This window comes from Carettochelys insculpta, chromosome 12 (assembly GCF_033958435.1).
Source record: "Carettochelys insculpta isolate YL-2023 chromosome 12, ASM3395843v1, whole genome shotgun sequence".
In the NCBI taxonomy this organism is placed as follows: Eukaryota; Metazoa; Chordata; order Testudines; family Carettochelyidae; genus Carettochelys; species Carettochelys insculpta.
Window position 1 is genome coordinate 10,177,433 of NC_134148.1, and position 20,479 is coordinate 10,197,911.

Here is a 20,479-nt window from a genome sequence, read left to right on the forward strand (position 1 = left end):
CGATGGGGGTTTAAAGTGGCTGTTACCTCTCAAGGAAGAGATCTTGGAGACACTGGAGAGTTTTCTAAAAATATTCACTCAGTGTGTAGCAGCAGTCGGAATGTTAGGGACAGTTAGGACATGGGTAAATAATAAAATGGAAAATATGGGTCCACTGTATGAATCCAAGTTCTGTCTACAACTTGAATACAGTTTGAGAAGGATATAGAAAAAGGCTATTAACATGATTTTGGATATGGAACAGTTTCCATATAAGAAAAGATTTTTTAAAAAGCTATGACTGTTTACCTTGGAAATGAGAATTAAGGGGCGATACAGTAATGATCCATACAATTAAAAGACAGTGCATGGAGAAAGTGAATAGGGAAATGTTATTTATCCATTCTAAGAACCAGGGGTCACCCAATTAAATTAATATGCAGAAGGTTTACAACCTGTGAAACTCATTGTTCATGACTGTTGTGAAAGCCAAAAGTATAACAGGTTCAAAAAAGAAATAAATTCATGGAGGAGAGGTCCATCTATAGCTGGTAGCCAAGACAATCAAAGATGCAGTCCAGTGCTCTGGATGTCTGTGAACCCCTGACTTCCTGTGTCTGGGCTAAATAACAGGTGATAAATCACTCAATGAGTTGCCCTGTTCCGATCACTCACTCTGACACTTACCACTCTTGGAAGACAGGATCCTGTACTTAGGGATGTTAATAGTTAGCAGGTTAACCAGTAAGCCTCACCCTAAATAGGGGCATGCTGTGGACAGGATCACTCCAGCCAAAGCTACCCCCATTCATGGAGTACAGTGGGCAGGGGCACTCCAGCCCAGCTGCAGCAGTCCCCATCCATGACAGGAGGGGCTGCTCCAGTCCACCTGGCCTACAGTGTCTCTCCAAGCCACCACTCGCCCCCATTTAATCAGTTGACATTTAAATGGCTAATTAATTAAATGAGATTTTATATCCCTCGCTGTACAAGATAAATCATTGGTTTGATCTACTGTGGCTCTTATGTCCAACTACCCTTTTTTCACAAGCTCTAAATTTGCTTAGAGAAATACTAGTACTGACTTACATTTTGTAACTATGTACGTAAAAGTGCTGGTTTTGGTTCTGTGTGACTTTAATCTAAGTAAAAGCAAAGCTGGTAGCTAGTGCACACCCACACACAAGCAGTAACAGATTCAGTAAAAATCAATCTCAGTAATATTTTCCTTTCCAAACAGATTTCCAGCCCCTTTCATGCCCCTTCCTCATCAAAAGCCTGGGTAGATAAACAGGGTTGCAGCATGCCTGGAGGCCAAAAAATTCAAGCTAGTTCAGATCAAGTTCAGGAGTTGGTTCCAAAATTGACAGCACTTTGTGAAGAATGTACTGATGCAGCTCCCTCTTCTATACGAAGGGGTTCTGCCTCTGGTGTCCAATACACTCCCCCTTCACCACATGTAGAGAATTGGGCAGTGTAGTATGACAAATGTGCCTCAGGAAAGCCACGCAAGTGGGGTACCCCTTCAGCTGCTCTTCGCATGCACCCCACTACATGGTGGGACAAGAGCATGTCGACAGTGGCAGAGCCTCTCCGCCCCCAGCTGGCTCTAGCCACCATGCAGCTCTTGCGGTGTGGCTTTGACCCCGGGGGCCCTAGGTGCAGTTCCAGCCACAGGGGCTCCAGCCATGGTGCGGTTCCAGCTCCAAGCTGCTCCCACGACATGGCTCTGGCCCCAGGGGCTCCAGCTGCGGTCCAGCACTGGCCTCAGCTGCTTCGCAGAGTGTGGTTTTGGCCCCAGGGGCTCCAGCCCCAGGTGGCTTAAGTGGCATGGCTTCGGCCCCCGGGGCTCTGGCCCTGGCCCCAGGCAGCCTGTGCCTCTCGGCTCTGGCCCTGGGGGCTCCAGCTGTGGCACAGCTTTGGTCCTGGAGGCTCCATAGAATCATAGGGCTGGAAGGTGGTCATCTAGTCCAGCCCCCTGCTTCAAGCAGGATCAACCCCATCTAAATCATCCCAGCCAGGATATTGTCAAGTCAGGACTTAAAAACCTCTAGGCAGGGGGAATCCAGCACCTCTCTAGGCAACACATTCCAGTGCCTCACTACTCGAGAAGGAGTTTTTCGTAATATCCATCCTACTCCTCTCTAACTTCAGACCATTGCTCCTTGTTGTGCTGTCTGACACCACTGACAACATTTTCTCACCATCTTCTTTAGAGCTCCCCTTCAGGAAGTTGAAGGCTGCTATTAAATCACCCCTCAGTCTTCTCTTCTGTAAACTGAACAAGCCAAAATCCCTCAGCCTCTCCTCATAGGTCGTGTGCTCCAGCCCCTTAATCATTCTTGTTGCCCTCCACTGAGCCTGCTCCAGCAAATCCGCATCCTTTTATACTGGGGGGCACAAAGCTGGACACAATATTCCAGATGTGGCCTCACCAGTGCCGGACAGAGGGGAACAACCACTTCTCTAGATCTGCTTGAAATGCTCCTGCTAATGCATCCGAATATGCTGTTAGCTTTCTTGGCTACAAGGGCACACTGTTTACTCATGTCCCGCCTTTCATCCACCATAACCCCTAGGTCCCTTTTCGCTGTACTGCTGCTTAGCCAGTCAGTCCCCAGCCTATAACAATGCTTTGTAGTCTTCTGTCCCAAGTGCAGGACTCTACACTTCTCCTTGTTGAACCACATCAGATTTCTTTTGGCCCCATCCTCCAATTTATCCAGGTCATTCTGAATCCTGTCTCTTCCCTCCAGCATATCTACCTCTTCCCCTAGCTTTGTGTCATCCTCAAACTTGCTGAGGGTGCAATCCAATCCCTCATCCAGGTATTCTATGGTGCCTTCTATCCAGAAAGTCTTCACCCTTTCTGATGGACCTGAGGGTTAATATTTGCCCCTCAAGTCCTCTAACCTTCTCTTCCAAAATGGCCACCAGCTTGCACTTAGTACATAGAAAATCCTTTCTGTGACCTGGGAGGAAGACAAACATGGCACATGCCATGCAGGTCCCAACAGCAGACTGCTCACTAGTCATGTCACTGTCCATTTTTTCCCTTTTCAGAGAGTTCCCTTAGATGTTTCTAGTGCTGCCTTGAAGGGCACGAGAGAGAACCCTGTAAGAAAGGGAAAACAGATATGGGGTTCTGTGTCTGCGGCGAACTACCTGTTAGCTCCTTCTGTTTGCTGCTCTCAGTGTTCACTGTGGCTGCCTTCTTATAAAGCTCCTAGCTGGTTAAGCCTTTGCTTCCAATCTGATCAGCCTTGAAGGCCCACCTGGAACAAAGCACTCCCAATTCATACCTTGCAAACTTGCCAAACTGCCAAACATGCTTTCCAACTGCCCCTCTCTGCAAAATAAATGCTAAGGCACACAGGCAGATATTCAGACTGCCCCTCGCTGCAAAACAAAACAAATGCTCAGACACACAGACAGATATTCAACCCACCAGCTCTCAGTGCAGCCCCCCAAATGCCACACTCACTTGAGCTCCTCTTGGATGCTTTCCCAGGCAAACTCCTTGTTAGCTGCTTGAGTTTGCTGCTCACCAGCTCTCCCGCTGTGTTGTGGCTCTGGCTCTGGTTTTGGGAGCTCACATGACACGGCTCACTCCAAGTGAGTAATCTGGCTGTCACTGGGCAAGCAGGAGTATGGTTGGAGGTGGGTTGACTGTAGCAACTGGGTAAATTTCAATTGGACACCACTGGTCTGTGCTGATTGCAGCTGTGCAGTGTATCTATTTTGGGTTGAATAATTCACATTTATTTCAATTACTGTCCTATTTCCTATCATTTGGTTCAGTTTCAGTTTGATGATGAGAGTAAATATGACTGTCACACTGTGCTGACTGTCTTGAATCTATCACAATATTTTCATGCTTAGCTGTGTCTGTATTCAAATATTTTTCTGCATACTAGCAGTATAAAATAGTTTTGTTAATCTGTGTGGTAGTTACTGGCTAATGATGACTACTGTACTTTTACATCACCCAAATTAGAACTATTTTTTTCTGAAAATGCCATCTTTTTTAGAAATACACATCTCATAGAACTGGAAGGGACCTTGGGAGGTCATTGAGTCCAGTTGCCTTGTCCTCTTGGCAGAACCTTCTCCCATTTTTTTTTTCCTTTAATCGATTTGCCCCGGATCCCTAAATGGCCCCCTCAAGGATTGAACTCACAACACTGGATTTAGCAGGCCAGTGCTCAAACCACTGAATTATCATATAAGTTGACACTCACATGGGCTGTTTCTAAACATGCACAAATCTTCGAAATAGCCATGCTAATGGCTTCCGGCCACAGCTTCTGGAACGCCTGTGGCTCAGCACGGCTACACGGGGTCCTGAACGGAATAAGGGGATTTCGAAATGTGCGGGATCCTTTCGAAAAGGACCCCCGTGTAGCTGCAGTAAGCCACAGGCGTTCGAAAGTGGCACTTTTGAAGCGCCGCAGCCAGAAGCATCCTAATGCTAATGAGGTGCTGAATATTCGAACACTTGTACCCGTGTAGACACAGCCGTGAGCGGGAATAATGCTGCAAAGAAGCGGGGAAACATTTTATCTTCCACAGAGAAGCTCAGAGGTGTTTTCTCTATTTTCTGTGTAGGAGATGAGACATAGTGTGCTCAGCAATCTCGTGTTTTGTGCACTGTATTGATATGCTATTTGACAAACATGGAATAGTTGCATCTAAATTCTTAACTTGAGCTATGTCTGCACTGTAGCACAAAGTCAATTCTAGAGCAATTAGCTCAATTTTACAATGTGACTCTTCAATTTTAAGGAGTGTTAAAGTAGACTTTCTCATGTTGACCCTCCAAGGCAGCATAATTCCAAGTTCAAATGTCAAAGGTCTAATTGATGCTAGTGTGGACACAGTGTTACTTTAAATCTATTTTACTGCCCTCCAGTGGTGTCCCACAGGTGTGTGTTCTAGATGCTTTCATCTCCATTGATTGCCAAGTGCACAGGAAGTAGGTAACAGGAAGTCCAGGAATTTTAATTCATTTTCTTTCTGACCAGCATGGATAATGCACTCAGGAGCCATCCATTACATCTAGCCATTGCATCTAGCCATCATGACTACTCAGGGTGCTTCTGATCTGAGTTCTCTGGATCACAAAAGAGCTCCACATGCAGCCACAATGAAATCCTGGATCTCAATTTGTTGTGGGATGAATACTCAGTGACGAGCAGACTAGGCCTGCGACTACACTGCAGTTCTGTTTCAAAAGAATGTCCTTCGAAAAAGAATATTGGAAGATGGCCTTTCGAAACGGAGCGTCCACACACACCAACGGGGACCGAAGGTTCAGTCCGTTCTTTTGAAAGGCCTCCAGGACAATTTCGAAAGAAAGCGTCCACGCGTACCAGGGTGCTCTTTTGAAAGAGCAGGGGCAGGAAGCGCCACGGGCAGGGTCGCATGGTGAACGAGCCCTTCCGAGGCTGTTGTCCACCCTCTCCTTAAAGGGCCCCCCATTGTGCCTTGGCCTGCAAATGCTGAGGGCCAGCAACCCTGTCCCCAAGCAGAGAGAGAACGAGCAAGAGAGAGACACAGACACCGGAGGAGGCATACTGGGCCCCCATGGACCCCGAGTAGCACCAACCCCCCCATCATAGGCATGGCCAGCGTACTGGCCACCATGCTGCAACAGCTTCAGGTGGCCAGCACAATAGCCACTCTCCTGGATGCCATCCGTAGGGCGCAATGTCCCCAGCCAGTCCCCCAGGTTATCTGCCGCCTGTTGAGCTTCCCCACAAGCAGCGACTGGTGGGACCATCTGGTGCTGGAGGACTGGGGCAATGACCAGTGGCTACAGAACTTCAGGATGACAAAGTGGACATTCCTGGAGCTGTGCCACTGGCTCACCTCAGTCCTCCAGCACCAGGACACACACCTGAGGCCAGCACTGCCCCTGCACAAAAGGGTGGCCATCGCCTTGTGGAAGCTGGCCACCCTGGACAGTTACCAATCCATCGGCCACCAGTTCAGGGTGGACAGAGCCACCATCGGGACCATCCTCATTGAGGTAAGCCATGCCCAGGTCACACACAGACTGGATGCACGGGGGGCAGCCTGGCAACGGGCACCGTCGGGAGATGGGCGGGCACCCCAGCGACAGAGGCAGGGATGGGGGTGCGCACCCTGGGGGCGGGATGGGGACAGGCATGGGCGGGCAAGCAGCACCTCACTCCATGCTCACAAATGCACCCCTCTATGCCCTACAGGTCGTCCAGGTGATCAACAAGGTGCTCCTGGAGGCAGCTGGTTTGTCTCGGAGACCTGGACGACGCCATCCGGGGATTCCAGGAGCTGGGCTTCCCCAACTGCTTCAGGGCCCTGGATGGCACCCATATCACCATCCAGGCCCTGGAGCACAGCTGTGGGGCCTATGTGAATCGCAAGGGCTACCATTTGGTCGTCATGCAGGCCCTGGTCAGCGGCAGCAGCCAGTTCCAGGACATCTGCATGGGCTGATCCAGCTGCACACATGACGCAAGGGTCTTCAGGAACTCAGGGCTGAGATGTCGTGTGGCCAAGGGGACCTTCATCCCCCGGCAGGAGCTCCCCTCGGGGACACTACGATGCTTCCCTGCATCGTGGTGGACACGGCCTACTCCCTACAGGCCTGGCTGATGCAGCCATACACTGGGCACACCCAGCTGAGCCAGAACCTTTTTAATGAGCTGCTGAACCGCACCCGGCACACCATCGAGCGGGCATTCAGGCACCTCAAGGGGCATTTTAGATGCCTCTACAACAGGCTGGAGGTGGTCCTCCCCAACGTCCTGGCAGTGGTCGGGGCCTGCTGCACCCTCCATAATCTGGTGGAGGCGAAACACGAGCCCTATATGCAGGGGTGGGCCACCGAGGCAGGGCGTGGTTACAAACAGCCCCCTGGCACCCTGTGCCACCAGGCCCAGCAGGATGGGGTGCGTGTACGGGAGGCTATGCACCAGGCCTTTGAGCAGGGGCCATGGTGACCCCCATACACTGCACGCTCCCCCACCCATCTGCATTCTGCACACACACGCATGCCCCTCACCCGCACCGTGCACACACATGCACAGCCACCAACACACATGCACAGGGGACACAGGGTAAAGCTTAAAAATAACTATTTACTTTACAGAAATGTGCCTGCATCCTGAAACACGGCTGGATGCTGGAGCCATAGAGGTCCGCTTGTGCTATGAGTGGCGGCATTGCCTGCCAGCTGATCACAGCCATGGAGGACCCACTCTTTTGAAAGAGCGGGCTGCAGAGCATCTACACTTGCTCTCTCTTGAAATAATCTTGTGAGGGTGGGTGCTCTTCCCATCCCCGGAATGGAGGACCAACTTCGAAAGAAAGGGTTGTTCTTTCAAAGTTAATTTTGAAAGAGCACCATGTTGGTGTAGACACTCCACAGGTTCTTTCAAAAGACCTCAGTCTTCGATCTGAATTTTGAATGTACTTGCTAGTGTAGACACACCCTATGAGTCAGCCCACGTGAAGTGTGGACGTGCATGAGATTTTGGGGGGCATGATTAAGAATGGTTACTCACAGGATGCTCAGCAATGCCCGGTCAAAATAAAGGTGCTCAGCCAGAACTATCACAAGGTGAGAGAAGCCAATGGGTGATCTGCATCATCTCTCAAGACGTGTCACTACTATAAGCAACTGGATGCCATTTTTGGGAGGGACGCAACCACACTTCCTTAGTCTGAGGAGCCCTTCAGGAGAACATCCTCAGGACTCTGGAGGGACCAGAAGGCCAATGTAGAGGAGGACGCTGATGTTGAGCAGGTACTTGATGAGGTTGATCCTGCAAGCCTGGAGTTCACCCTTGACCTCAACCCAGTGCCCTCATTTGACATCTGATTCTCTGGGGTCCAGGAATGGTGAAGAAGGCTCTTCTGGTGAGTTTTTTTTTTAAGAATGCTACAAGTGGGTTGTGGCTGCTTTGGGGTATAAGCTTACTTCTGTGGAGTACGGTTTTAACTGCTACAAGTGGGTTGCAGGTCAAGCGTGTTGGATCTATGCCTCTTAGAACACCTTGGCTGTGTTTACACTAGCCAAAAATTTCAGAATTGCCATGCAAATGGCCATTTCGAAGTTTACTAATGAAGCGCTGAAATACATATTCAGCGCCTCATTAGCATGCGGGCGGCTGCGGCACTTCGAAATCGGCACAGCTTATCCAGATGGGGCTCCTTTTCGAAGGACTCCGTCTACTTCGAAGTCCTCTTACTCCTATCTGCTCATAGGAATAAGGGGACTTCGAAGTCCTCTTACTCCTATCTGCTCATAGGAATAAGGGGACTTCGAAGTAGACGGAGTCCTTCGAAAAGGAGCCCCATCTGGATAAGCTGTGCCAATTTCGAAGTGCCATGGCCACCCACATGCTAATGAGGCGCTGAATATGTATTTCAGCGCTTCATTAGTAACTTCGAAATGGCCATTTGCATGGCTATTTTGAAGATTTTGGCTAGTGTAGACATAGCCCTGGTGTGCATCTACATTTGTATTCCTCTTTTGAAATAGGTATGCAAATGAGGTAAATCGAAAATGCAAATTAGGTGCAGTTTTGCATATTAGACACCTCATTTGCATATTCCAATTTCAAAAGAGCTTATTTTGAAAGAGGAAAGCCAATGTAGATGCTGCTCTTCTGAAAGTAAACCCCATCTTTGAAAGAATCCTTCTTCCCATTAAATAAAGGGAAGAATGATTCTTTTGAAGATGGGTTTACTTTCAAAAGAGCAGTGTCTACAGTGGCTTTCCTCTTTTGAAATTAAAATATGCAAATGAGGTGTCTAATATGCAAATATATCATTTGCATTTTCAGATTGCCTTATTTGCATGCCTCTTTCGCGAGAGGAGTGCAAGTGCAGATGCCCCCCTTATGACTATTTCTGGGAATGGAGAGCTTATCCTTTTTGGAGATCTCCATAAAGCTCTCAGCTAGGTAGTCTTATTTTTCACCCAAGGTTTTTGAGGAGGCCTGATTTATTGTGGCTTCCGCAATAGCACACCTTGCCGTTCCAGGCAACCAGTAAAATATATCATGGCACCACACAGCATTCTGGCAAATTTTCCAGCCCTATGCTCATACAGTATGAGCATATTTTCTTTTTCATTCTCTGTTATTCTTAGGACACTGATGTCTCTTTTGGCAACCTCAAAGAAGCTTAGGAAGTTTCATGAGAGTTTTTTTGCATTGCTCCCTGGCCACTTAAATTTCCCAGGATTGCCCTACCATCCCACGTAACTAGCAGGCTCTCCTGGCCTTCTACCCTCCGACCACACTGTTTTAAAAATTGGCTTTTCCCCAGCACAGAATTTATGAGGAGCCATTGAGAATTTTGGTCTCACAATTTACAGGCAAGAAACCTCTCCTCCAGCCCCCCATGCATGTGGTGGGCTAAAACCCTCCCCATCTGCACACAGCTGCTGAGGCTATGCAGACCCTGCTCCCGGACGCCATCACGCTTTAAAGATTTCCCTGCTTTAAATGGGTTTTCCCCTGCATGGGATTTATGAGAAACTGCTGAGAAAGCTTTATTCTGCACTTTACAGATTTCAGGGCTGACCACCCTCCCCAGCCTTCCATACATCCAGCAGGCTCGAACCCTCTCCTTGTTGTATCACTGCAGGGCTGTATGGATACTGCTTTAAATGGCTTTTCACATGCACAAAATTTAAGAGGAGCTGCTGAGAGAGTTTTTTTTCCACAGTTTACAGGGAAGATCCCCTGCACCTCCAGCCCACCGTGCATCTAGTGGGCTCTCATCCTCCCCCTGCCTTGCAACTGCAAGGCTGTGCAGGCCCTGTTCCCTGCTCCCCTCCCCGCCCACGGAAGCCAACAAGATCTTACAATGTCTGCAATGAATAACTAACTGGATAACTAATAACCAATAGCTTCTGTTCTGCAGCGGTTGATTCATTGTCATCCTTAAGATGCCAGAAGTGACCTTGGAAAACAAAAGTTGCAATGATTGTCAAACAGACCCATTCGTTTTATGAGTAAGCATTTTGTGTCATATTTAAAAATTGTCTCTACATTTTGACATTCACTGTCTTCAACAGGCATCAGTGGGGGAGACAAGGTTGCTGCGATGAAGTGAAAGGAAGGATCCAAACAGGACCTCATCCTGCAGCAGCTTGAAAAGGCAGAAAGAGCGAGCCAAATCTGCCTCTGACAGAAGGTGGACCCAGCAGTAGTAACAAAGCATGCTCCAGTGCAAAAACAGGGACTTGGCAGAACTCCTGACGGCTGTCAGGGAGCAAACTGAGATCCTGTGTTCCATGCTGGAGCTGCAGAGGGACACCCACCACAGGACTCATTATACAACCTCCACACCCTGTGGCCCAGCCTCTCCCCTTGATATGACTCAATACTCCCCTCACTGGAGTCCACGAGCACAGGGCAGGAGAGTAAGAACAGTCTCTCGCTCCATGCACAAGACCTCTGCACACTGCAAAAGGCTCACATTCCACCACATGTGATGCTAGGATTCTTTTTCTTACCTACCCCTTAACTCTCCCCCTCTAAATAAAACTTATGGTTTTGTGAAAACCACAGTGTCATTTATTGGTTCATATGGGATGGGGACCAGCTGGAGGTGTTTTCGTAAAGGTCAAGCACACATCATTGTGCGGTTTGGGGATTGTATCACAGTAGTTAAATGTAGTAGATTCATTTGGTTATCTGCTCGTACACAAAGCTGTTTTTCAGAGCCTCCCAGATTGCTGTTGCATGTGCATTGGTAAATGTCTTTGTGTTCAGCTGTGCATCACCACTGCCCAGGACATCTGCCTCTGCAACCCAGCTGGCATGAAATTTTCCCCCTTTGATTTACCAATATTATGGAGAATGCAACACAGTGCAACCATCTTTGGCTTCATAAAATCTAGCAGTAAAAAGTTGACTTAAGTAAAGTTGACTTTATTTCATAGTATAGACATAGGCTGAGACAATCCTTACATATTGTTAAAGGCCCGTCATTTTCAGCTTTTCCTTTTTTTAACTGAAAAATTCTTGTTTTACAAAAACTATTACTTGGTTTTTAATAGTTTTCACCCTAATTGTGGACCACTCAAAAGCTAATTATATTAAGAGATCCAATATATTACACTGGGTAAACCTGCATTTTCTTCTATCATGCCCTGATAATTATCCAGAAAACTCCAAAGTTAGTTTTTTATTCTGATTTTCACCCATTTAAAAAAAAAAAGTAATGAAAACTGATAGATTCCTGGGAAATTTTAAAATAAAACAGAAAACAATAATTATTTTGAGACTAGGGCTATGTCTATATTAGGCAAAGTAAGTCGACTAGATACACAATTACAGCTACAGCAATTGCGTAGCTAGAATCGCCGTATCTGCTTGGTTTACTTCGTTCTCCCTCCTGAAGAAGGACCATGGGAGTCCTGTCAACCTCACTACTCCTCTCATCTTGCAAGGAGTACAGAGGTTGACTGCAATGCCTGAGAGGTTGATGTGACGTGTCCCTACCAGATGCCCAGAATCAAACTCTAGAAGATTGACCCTGTCTGGGGCAATTGTTCATGCTAATGTTGATATAGCTGAAGATGGGGAACAGAAGGCAAAGATGGGGAGTTTACATATGATATGGTCAACCTGGTAATGTAATACAGGATAGCAAGCCCCTTCAGTTACTATGTTTTTTTTTTTCACAGACTTCAGTAACCTCAGAAATACGAATAAGAATCCCAACTAGGTGTGCTGATACAAATTGAAGAAAGTGACTTCAAATTCCTTTCTTTATTGTGTAAACCAAATACTGGGAGGTTTGGGGAGAAAAAGTCTTTTCTGTCTTCTGGTTCCCAACGTCATCCTATAGTCAGACTTCTTAATTGTTATATGACATTGTTAGCAAAATACAAGTAAAGTTTAAAACAGGCAGTGTATTCACTTAGTCTGTTTTTTAATTGTCCTCTTAAGCTGTAATGAATGATTGGATCTGCATTCAGAAAGTTCTTTTCACCTCTTTCTTGAATTGTAGGGTACTAATGTACCATTTTGAAATTAATGTTTATTTTGGCTTCTAGATGTCATGTGGCTTTAAACACTCAGCAGTGGTAACAGCAGATGGCAAACTGTTCACATTTGGAAATGGCGACTATGGTCGATTGGGTCTAGGAAACACTTCCAACAAGAAACTTCCTGAAAGAGTGACAGCACTGGAGGGTTATCAGATTGGACAGGCATGGTTTCTCTAATGTTACTTACATATAATCATGTCATGAAACTGTATTTTGTTTATATGTTGTGCCTATGGATGTTCAGTTGCTAGTAGTGTCAGTTTAATAATTCTCTCTAATTTTTGTTGGCTGTTTTTACTGCCTCAGCATTTTTAATAATCTCAGAACAACCAAACATCTAATCATAACTTCTCATTATTTTGCCATTGAATAGTTTGATTCTTTAGCTGCAATGGTGTCCCCATATTACGATGTTTATAAATATTGACTTGCTAAAGAGAGTGATAAAATTAGTCTTTGTTGTTTTTAGCCCAAAGTGATTTATTTTAAAGAGTTCCAATAAGGATATATAATTTAAAAGCTGTTTGTCATTTGGTGAGAAAAGAACTGTCTAAAGAAAGCTGTTTATGGACATTAGTGTATAAATACTTTTCTTCTGCATAAAATTTTAAAAAACAAGTTTTTAACATTTTTTCTAAATGTTTGAAAGATTGCCAGGTTCAGTTTAGTTTTGTTTTTCAGAAAATTACTTTTTTTTTTTTGTATAAGTTTTCAGAAAACTAACTAAAACTGTATTACACTTTAACCAGGTGGCCTGTGGTCTAAACCATACTGTAGTTGTGTCCACAGATGGCTCAGTGGTGTGGGCTTTTGGAGATGGAGATTATGGAAAACTTGGCCTGGGAAATTCCACAGCAAAATCCTCACCACAGGTTAGAATTGATTGTGAAATAATCCTTTCAGTAATTTTCATAGTGTTTGTATATGTGTGATTGCAAACTTTCAGCTTCTTAATTTTTCATTTTTATATGATGTAAATTTCCAAGAAGGCTAAAGTAACTTTCAGTGTAATGAAAGTTACACTGCTTTTCAGAACTGTACTATGGCAGTGTATTGGCTTATACAATTACACAAATCACCAGCTGGTATTTTCACTACAGTGGTATCTGAGAGTTAAGATTTCAAAAGCCCGTGGGAATTAGGCACCTCTCGTGGCTTATGCACACCCTTTCCCATGAGGGCAAGGGCACAGTGGGGTATGGGCTCAACTGTCATTCTGTAGGCAGCTTTGATCAGTCTGTCACCACAAGACAGGGTGATCACATGGCCAGGGAATAGCTCTGGGGTTTCAGGGTAGCTTGGACCAATGGCCTAAGTCAGTAGTGTGGCTGTGGGCTTGCGAGGTAGCATGGCCTGATAGCCAGGGTCAGTAGCATAGCCATTGAGTTGTAGGGTCACACGGCCTGATGACCAGGGACAGTAGCATAGCCCTGGGGTTGCAGGGTCATATGGTCTGATGGCCAGGATCAGTTGCCTAGTCCTGGGGTTGCAGGGTAGTGCAGCCTGATGGCTAATGGCAGTAGCGTAGCCCTGGGGTTGCAGGGTCAAGTGCCTAGTCCTGCGGTTGCAGGGTAGTGTGGCCTTATGGACAGGGACAGTAGTGTAGCCCTGGGGTTGCAGGGTAGTGCAGCCTGATGGCCAGGGACCTTAGCATAGCCCTGCGGTTTGCAGGGCAGCATGACCATTAGGAGCAGCAGGGGAAAAGTGCTTTCCTGCGCTGCTGTTCCACTAGCCCGGAGGGAGGGGAAACAGCAATGTGCAGAGCCACTTCCTCCCTCCGCCAGGCAGAGCCCACAGGCCATTGGTTCCCCACCCCTGTTCTAAACAATAGCAACTCCCTTTCTGCATCTCTGGGAATTGTGAAACCTGACATCAGACTTGAAGGGAGGAGATTTTAACCTCTGTATAGAGATGCATTCAGACACCTATAGCGTGGAATAATGTGTTAATATAATGACATTTTACAAGAACATAGTCACTCTGAATACCTTTTAAGTTTGGTACAAGCCCCATACTAATGGTTTAGCATCCGCTTTTATGTCTGAACATTATAAGCCACTTTTTGGAGAGACGGGGAATTGGACGAGGTTTGTTGTCTGCTTTCCATTTGTTTACTCGGAGTGTTTAGTTCGTTCTTTCTTATTCTCAGAAAGTGGATATTCTTTGTGGAATAGGAATAAAGAAAGTTGCCTGTGGAACACAGTTTTCTGTTGCACTGACAAAAGATGGTCATGTGTATACTTTTGGACAAGGTAAGTTGCCTGTATAGGGGATTTCTGTATTGTTGGCTTTTATACATTTAAAGATACATATAGAAGCCAGTGAAGTTTTAGATCAGTGTCCCCTCCCAACCTTTCATTACATTAACTGTTATTTATAGGCTTGGCCATTATTGTTCAAGCACTCCCACCGCTGTTGCATAGGCACCAGTATAATACAATAATTATACGTAGAAGGGAAGAATATGTGAAATCGCAATACAGTTACTCTAGATGTGTGATAGATTGTTGTTTAAATGCAACATGAGACAGATTACGTTTGAAAGTTCAAATTAATAGCTGTTCAAGGAAGACAAACTTAATATGAACACACAGCTAATTGTATTTGCCTGTAGCCTTTCAAATATTTTTCTGAATCTTGATTAAATTCAATATGAACAGAGGTACTAGATTGTACCCATGTTCAATTACTGTCATTAACCATGTACTTAAGGAGTCTGTATATAATTTTACTAACTTCTCTTGGAGCCTCAAATCTATAAAGTTTTTAATTTAACCCTTTGTGAACATCACCATACAGTCTAGCATGAGTAGGTGCAATTGGCTTTATCAGGCTTAAAACACAAATAGTGGAAACTTGAGTGCAGTACTGAGGGATAGTGACAAAGATTTTCAGGCAATTAAAGTGCCCACTAGATCTGTCCCTAGCAAAGGCCAGTGGTATCTGACTTATAGGCGCACTGTCGATTTCTCTGTTTCTCCCCATAATAATAATGATAATAATAACCCTTGGAAAGGACTGTAGTACTTATGTATTACATAGGAATTTTGTATGCATTTTTAGATCGTCTGATTGGCTTGCCTGAAGGCCGAGCTCGAAATCATAACAGACCACAGCAAGTCCCAGTGTTGTCAGGAATCTTCATTGAAGATATAGCTGTAGGAGCAGAGCACACTATAGCTTTATCGTCGTCTGGGGATGTGTATGCCTGGGGCAGCAACTCAGAAGGGCAGGTGTGTACAACATTATTTCATTTCAGGTGTTCCTAAGGGCAAGTATTGCTTCCTACGTGCACTTGGAATCTTTTGGTGAAGAATAAGGAAAAATATGATGGATTATTGGCACTCTTCCCCTCTCCCCCAGGTTACAAATGTTATAAAAGAGGTAATTGAAACCTGGTGAAAATTTAAAAGAAAAAAATTTATTAATGCCTCAAAATTTCATCTAATTTTTTAAAACAGAATTTTTACAGCTAGCCTGAAACCTGAAAACAAACTAAAATTTTCATTTTTTTTTTCCAACTGCAAAATTCTAAATCCCAACAAAAATGTCAGATTTGAACATTTTGACCAGCAAATCTTCATGGTCTTTCACAGTAATTATTGGGCTGCTTTGGTGCCTGACCCAAAAAATCTTCCATGATCCCACTCTACCTTCCAAACCATTGCAGATTCTTGAGATTGTTGAATTTAGTTTGAGGATGGCATTGTGACCATATGCAGACCATAAGCAGGAGGCTTGAAGTGTGTGGAACTGGTCTTTTGAAGCTGATGGAGGGATTGATAGTTCAACATTATTGGGGTGAGCAGGCTATTTTGAATTAATCTCCAAAGGGAAAGCTTAGACTTTCTCTATTAGTAAAAGTATTTTGATTTTGTGACAAGGGAAACGTTTATTTGGTTTAAAAAATACGTAATCTGAATTCTGAAAGACTTATTTTTATGTCTTCTGCTGCAGTGTCAGTGATTTGTAAGTTATACAGTAAGTTTTGCATATGAAATTTAAATGGGATTTAATAGGAAAAACCTAATACATACATTTTAAAAGCCTGTTGTGGAAATTTATGTACTAGAACCCCAAACATCCAGTTTTAAATAGCAAACACAGAAATATTTAAACACAAATAATAAACATTATTAAACAGTCATGAGCTATTGAGTCAGAAAATATTTTTAATTTTGCAAAACACCAGGTACAAAGTCTTATGGAGGTAGCCAGGTTATTCTGTAGCCTCACAAATAACAAGCAGTTCTGCAGCACCTTAGAGACTAACAAATTTATGAGATCATGAGTTGTTGTGGGTAGAGAAAGCTCATGATCTACTAAATGTATTAGTCTCTGAGGAGCAACAACTGCTTGTTACTATGTACAAAGTTGGTCACAAAACAAACCATTAGTCTGAAAGCTGTCTGGTGTGTGAAGTAGCTTATTTTTTTTATATTTCAATGTTGTCATTTTGGCAGATGCAGGCAGCTATGTTCAGCATAGGTGTAATATTATATTAGAGCAGTATAGCTAGTAAATGCTATAAGTTGCATTCTCTAGTAAAAGGTTTCTCTCCCAGCATATGCTGAAAGCATCATCTTGTCAGTTTTCATCTTTCTACTCCTTTGGAACTTGTGCATGGAGAATTTTTCAAATAATAAAAGCTAATTTTTGGTCTTGTTAGAACCTGATGATGCATTCTTTTTAAATCTGTTTTAAATTGCTAGCTTGGATTGGGCCATACCAACCATGTCAGAGAACCAACCTTAATAACTGTTCTGCAAGGAAAGAATATTCGACAGATCTCAGCAGGACGTTGTCACAGTGCTGCATGGACTGCCCCTCCTGTCCCACCGAGAGCTCCAGGTGAAGAATAGATGATTGCTTGTGTTAAATATTCTTCTTTCATGAGCATGTCCATTTGGGCAGTAGAAGACTTGGTGATGGCACCAGCAAGAACCTATTAAAATTTGTGTGCAATGTTGTTGTAACTGTCTTAGTCCCATGACATTAGTAGAGAGAAAAGGTGGCTCTTTTTGTCTATTAAGGCCCAAAACTGATTTCACTGAAGCCCACGAGAATTTTCTCTTTAGCCTAAAGAGGAGCAATATCAGGTACTTATATGAAATAACTTCATCTGTTTTCTGTGGCAGGTGTGTCAGTGCCTTTACAGCTTGGTTTACCTGATGCCATTCCACCACAGTATGGAGCACTGAAGGAAGTGAGCATTCATACTGTGAGAGCGAGACTCAGGTTGCTATACCATTTTTCAGACCTCATGTATTCTTCATGGAGATTACTTAATCTCAGCCCCAATAACCAGGTAAAACTTTCTTTTGAAAAGAGTTAACAAATTTATTTTTGTGCCTTGTTACTCAAGTTTTCTGCCTCAAAATCAAATTCTGGTAATAGGGGTCTCTTGGCTTTGCAACTGTAGAAGAGGGAAAACAACATTAGCTCAGACTCTCCCAAAAATAGTTTTGAAACATTCTGATTTGTGTGCATTTTTAAATACCTTAGTATCATGACTCCGCTACCTTTCCTTCTATAACTGGTGAGAAACAATCAGTAACATTCTGGTAAGATGAAAATCCTTTAAGTAGTTTTTCTGTATTTTCATCAGTTTCTAAACTATTATGAGGAAAGTTTAGGTAGTATTTAATTAAGGAGATTCCTGTTCTAGAACTATTTGAATTAATCTGAATAACTAAAACATATTTATGTTTATGAACATGCTGCTGTATTATAGAACAGTACATCTCATTACAATGCTGGAACATGGGGGATAGTCCAAGGACAGCTACGACCATTATTGGCACCACGAGTCTACACTCTTCCCATGGTACGCTCCATAGGAAAAACCATGGTTCAGGGGAAAAACTACGGGCCTCAAATTACTGTAAAACGAATATCAACCAGGTCAGTACTGGCTCCATGATGATTCTGAAAACATTCAGTAGAAACTGGAATTGTCATTGTAGCATACAATACAGCTTTACAAGACAGTGGGTTAATACGTGAAAGGGGGATGAGTTTTCTAAAGCACACTAATATATTTTTCATTAATAGTCTTTGTATAATGCATTGAAGAGGTTCTCATGTGCTTTCCATTAAAGAGCACTACTGGAACCCTTAGGGCTTGTCTACACTAGCTCCCTACTTCGAAGGGAGGATGGTAAGTAGGGTGTCAGGAGTTCATTAGTGAAGTGCTGCGGTACATATGCAGCACTTCATTAAGCAAATTCCCCCCCACACATGGCAACTCCAAAGTGTAAACTTCAAAGTGCCAGCTAGCATGCAGCCGTCGCTCACCCGCTAGTACTTCAGAGTGCCTGGGGTACTTTGAAGTCCCTTTACTCCTTAACGTTTTGAGGAGTAAAGGGACTTTGAAGTTGCGCAGGCACTTTGAAGTACCGATGGTTGAGCCGCAGCTACACGCAAGCCAGCACTTCAAAGTTTAAAACTGTGGATTTGCCATGTGTAGGGGGGGATTTGCTCAATGAAGTGCTGCATATGTACTGCAGCACTTCATTAATAAACTCCCGACACCCTACTTACCATGCACCCTTCGAAGTAGGGAGGTAGTGTAGACACAGCCTAAGTGTGCACCAGGAAATGTCTGTTTGGACCTTTTAATACATAATGTCTTAGTGTGCTTTAGAAATCACCCCTATAGTGCACATTACCCCACTGGGTAGACGAGCATCCAAAGATGATGTGTCTATGAATTACATTTTCTATCCCTTTCTTTCTCTTTGAAGAGGTCGGAAATGTAAGCCTATTTTTGTACAAATAGCAAGACAAGTGGTCAAGCTGAATGCGTCAGACCTTCGCTTACCTTCCCGGGCCTGGAAAGTGAAACTGGTGGGAGAAGGGGCTGATGATGCCGGCGGGGTGTTTGATGACACAATTACAGAAATGTGTCAGGTATGATAAATATCTTAGACATTTTGCTAAAGGATATGATGTATTTTTCATCTTCTCTAACCGTTTCCTGTAATGTAACACTTTGGCCCAAATCTTCTCCTCTGATGGACAGCCTTTATACCAGTGTATGCACTGGGTACCTTTGTGAAGGGAAAAAATCTTCCTCCTGGGCCATGCCATCAAATGTCAGCAGTTCTGGGGCTACACTTGGGCAACAGTGTATCTTCCCAAAGTGGGAGGAGGCTAGCAGACCTTATGTAGCACATTAGCTTTTGGTGATGGTGCCATTAAAATGTTACTGGTATAGAATGTGCATAGGTATTCTGTGTTAGACTTAGAAATGCAGCAAAATCAATTTAAATAAAATACACCATAATTCAGATACGGATTTCTGGTTACTACTGTTGTTTTCTTATAGTTTTATCTTGCTAAAAATACTTACCACGTGCTGATTTCCTTTGGAGGGAGGGCAGGAGGGAGCCTTCAAAATGTTGCTTCTGGGAAAATTGCCATTAAGATAATGCAATGTGCTGAACTAGAATGTTTAAGAAAGCAGGGTTTTTTTTTTTGTTTAATTTAAGGAACTGGAAACTGGTGTGGTGGATTTGCTTATTCCTTCTCCGAATGCTACTGCTGAAGTAGGCTACAACAGGGATAGGTAAGTTGGATAGCATTTCATCTTATTACAGGATACTAGCTGAAAAAAGGGAAGGAAACGCTTCCTGTAACAGCTGTTTGACGAATATTGAGGCTTTTTGATTGTTCCATCCTGAACACTCTTCTTTCAAAGTGAGGAAGGGGCAGGGACAGACCATAATGCACCTACAAGTAAGGCTCCCAGTAGGTAGGTCTAACAGTTAACTTTGCTGGAGCATAAGTTAAAGCAGCACTGAACATGCGCTAGCTTGTGGCTGGAGTCATTTTGACCCCTGGCAGCCTTAAGGATTCAAAGGGCCGAAAGATAATATCAATCAGCCTATTCCCCCTCCATCCTTATTTGCTAAATGCTGTGTGGTGAACTTGTTGGTCTTGCCCTCCATATAGCTGTCTTTTAACGTAGCCTTAAGAAATGAGAGGTTGACTTTATTGAAGGCTTTACATCATTTCTCTTTTCTTTTAGGTTTCTTTTCAACTCTTCAGCCTGTTTAGATGAACACCTGATGCAGTTTAAGTTCCTAGGCATTCTGATGGGCGTGGCTATTCGTACCAAGAAGCCTTTAGATCTTCATTTGGCTCCAATGGTCTGGAAGCAACTTTGTTGTATCCCACTTACTTTGGAAGATTTAGAGGAGGTGGACCTGCTGTATGTGCAGACCCTCAACAGCATTCTTCACATTGAAGACAGCGGGATTACTGAAGAGAATTTCCATGAGGTAAGCTATGGAAATATGCCCCTCCTCCAAATATTCTGAACCCAGTTGTTTTTACAGCGTGATCATAATTACAACATACTAATTTAAAAATGATTGAGGTGACTTATTGTAAGGGAAGACACTTTAAAACTGCCTCCAGTGGCTATGATCTGATGAT

The 20,479-nt window shown here is 44.2% G+C and overlaps 1 protein-coding gene across 9 annotated transcripts in view; it reads left to right on the forward strand.

Annotated features, from left to right (window-relative positions):
* Positions 1 to 20,479, forward strand: part of HERC1 (HECT and RLD domain containing E3 ubiquitin protein ligase family member 1) — a 280,539-nt gene that overhangs the window by 254,564 nt on the left and 5,496 nt on the right. For all 9 annotated transcript variants that reach the window (XM_075007327.1, XM_075007334.1, XM_075007331.1 and 6 more), the window contains 10 exons: positions 12,044 to 12,199; positions 12,787 to 12,909; positions 14,187 to 14,289; positions 15,101 to 15,270; positions 16,750 to 16,888; positions 17,176 to 17,345; positions 17,772 to 17,941; positions 18,784 to 18,949; positions 19,531 to 19,607; positions 20,070 to 20,322. In XM_075007327.1, coding sequence (XP_074863428.1) covers positions 12,044 to 12,199; positions 12,787 to 12,909; positions 14,187 to 14,289; positions 15,101 to 15,270; positions 16,750 to 16,888; positions 17,176 to 17,345; positions 17,772 to 17,941; positions 18,784 to 18,949; positions 19,531 to 19,607; positions 20,070 to 20,322 — 1,527 coding nt within the window. The remainder of the gene's footprint in view (positions 1 to 12,043; positions 12,200 to 12,786; positions 12,910 to 14,186; positions 14,290 to 15,100; positions 15,271 to 16,749; positions 16,889 to 17,175; positions 17,346 to 17,771; positions 17,942 to 18,783; positions 18,950 to 19,530; positions 19,608 to 20,069; positions 20,323 to 20,479) is intronic.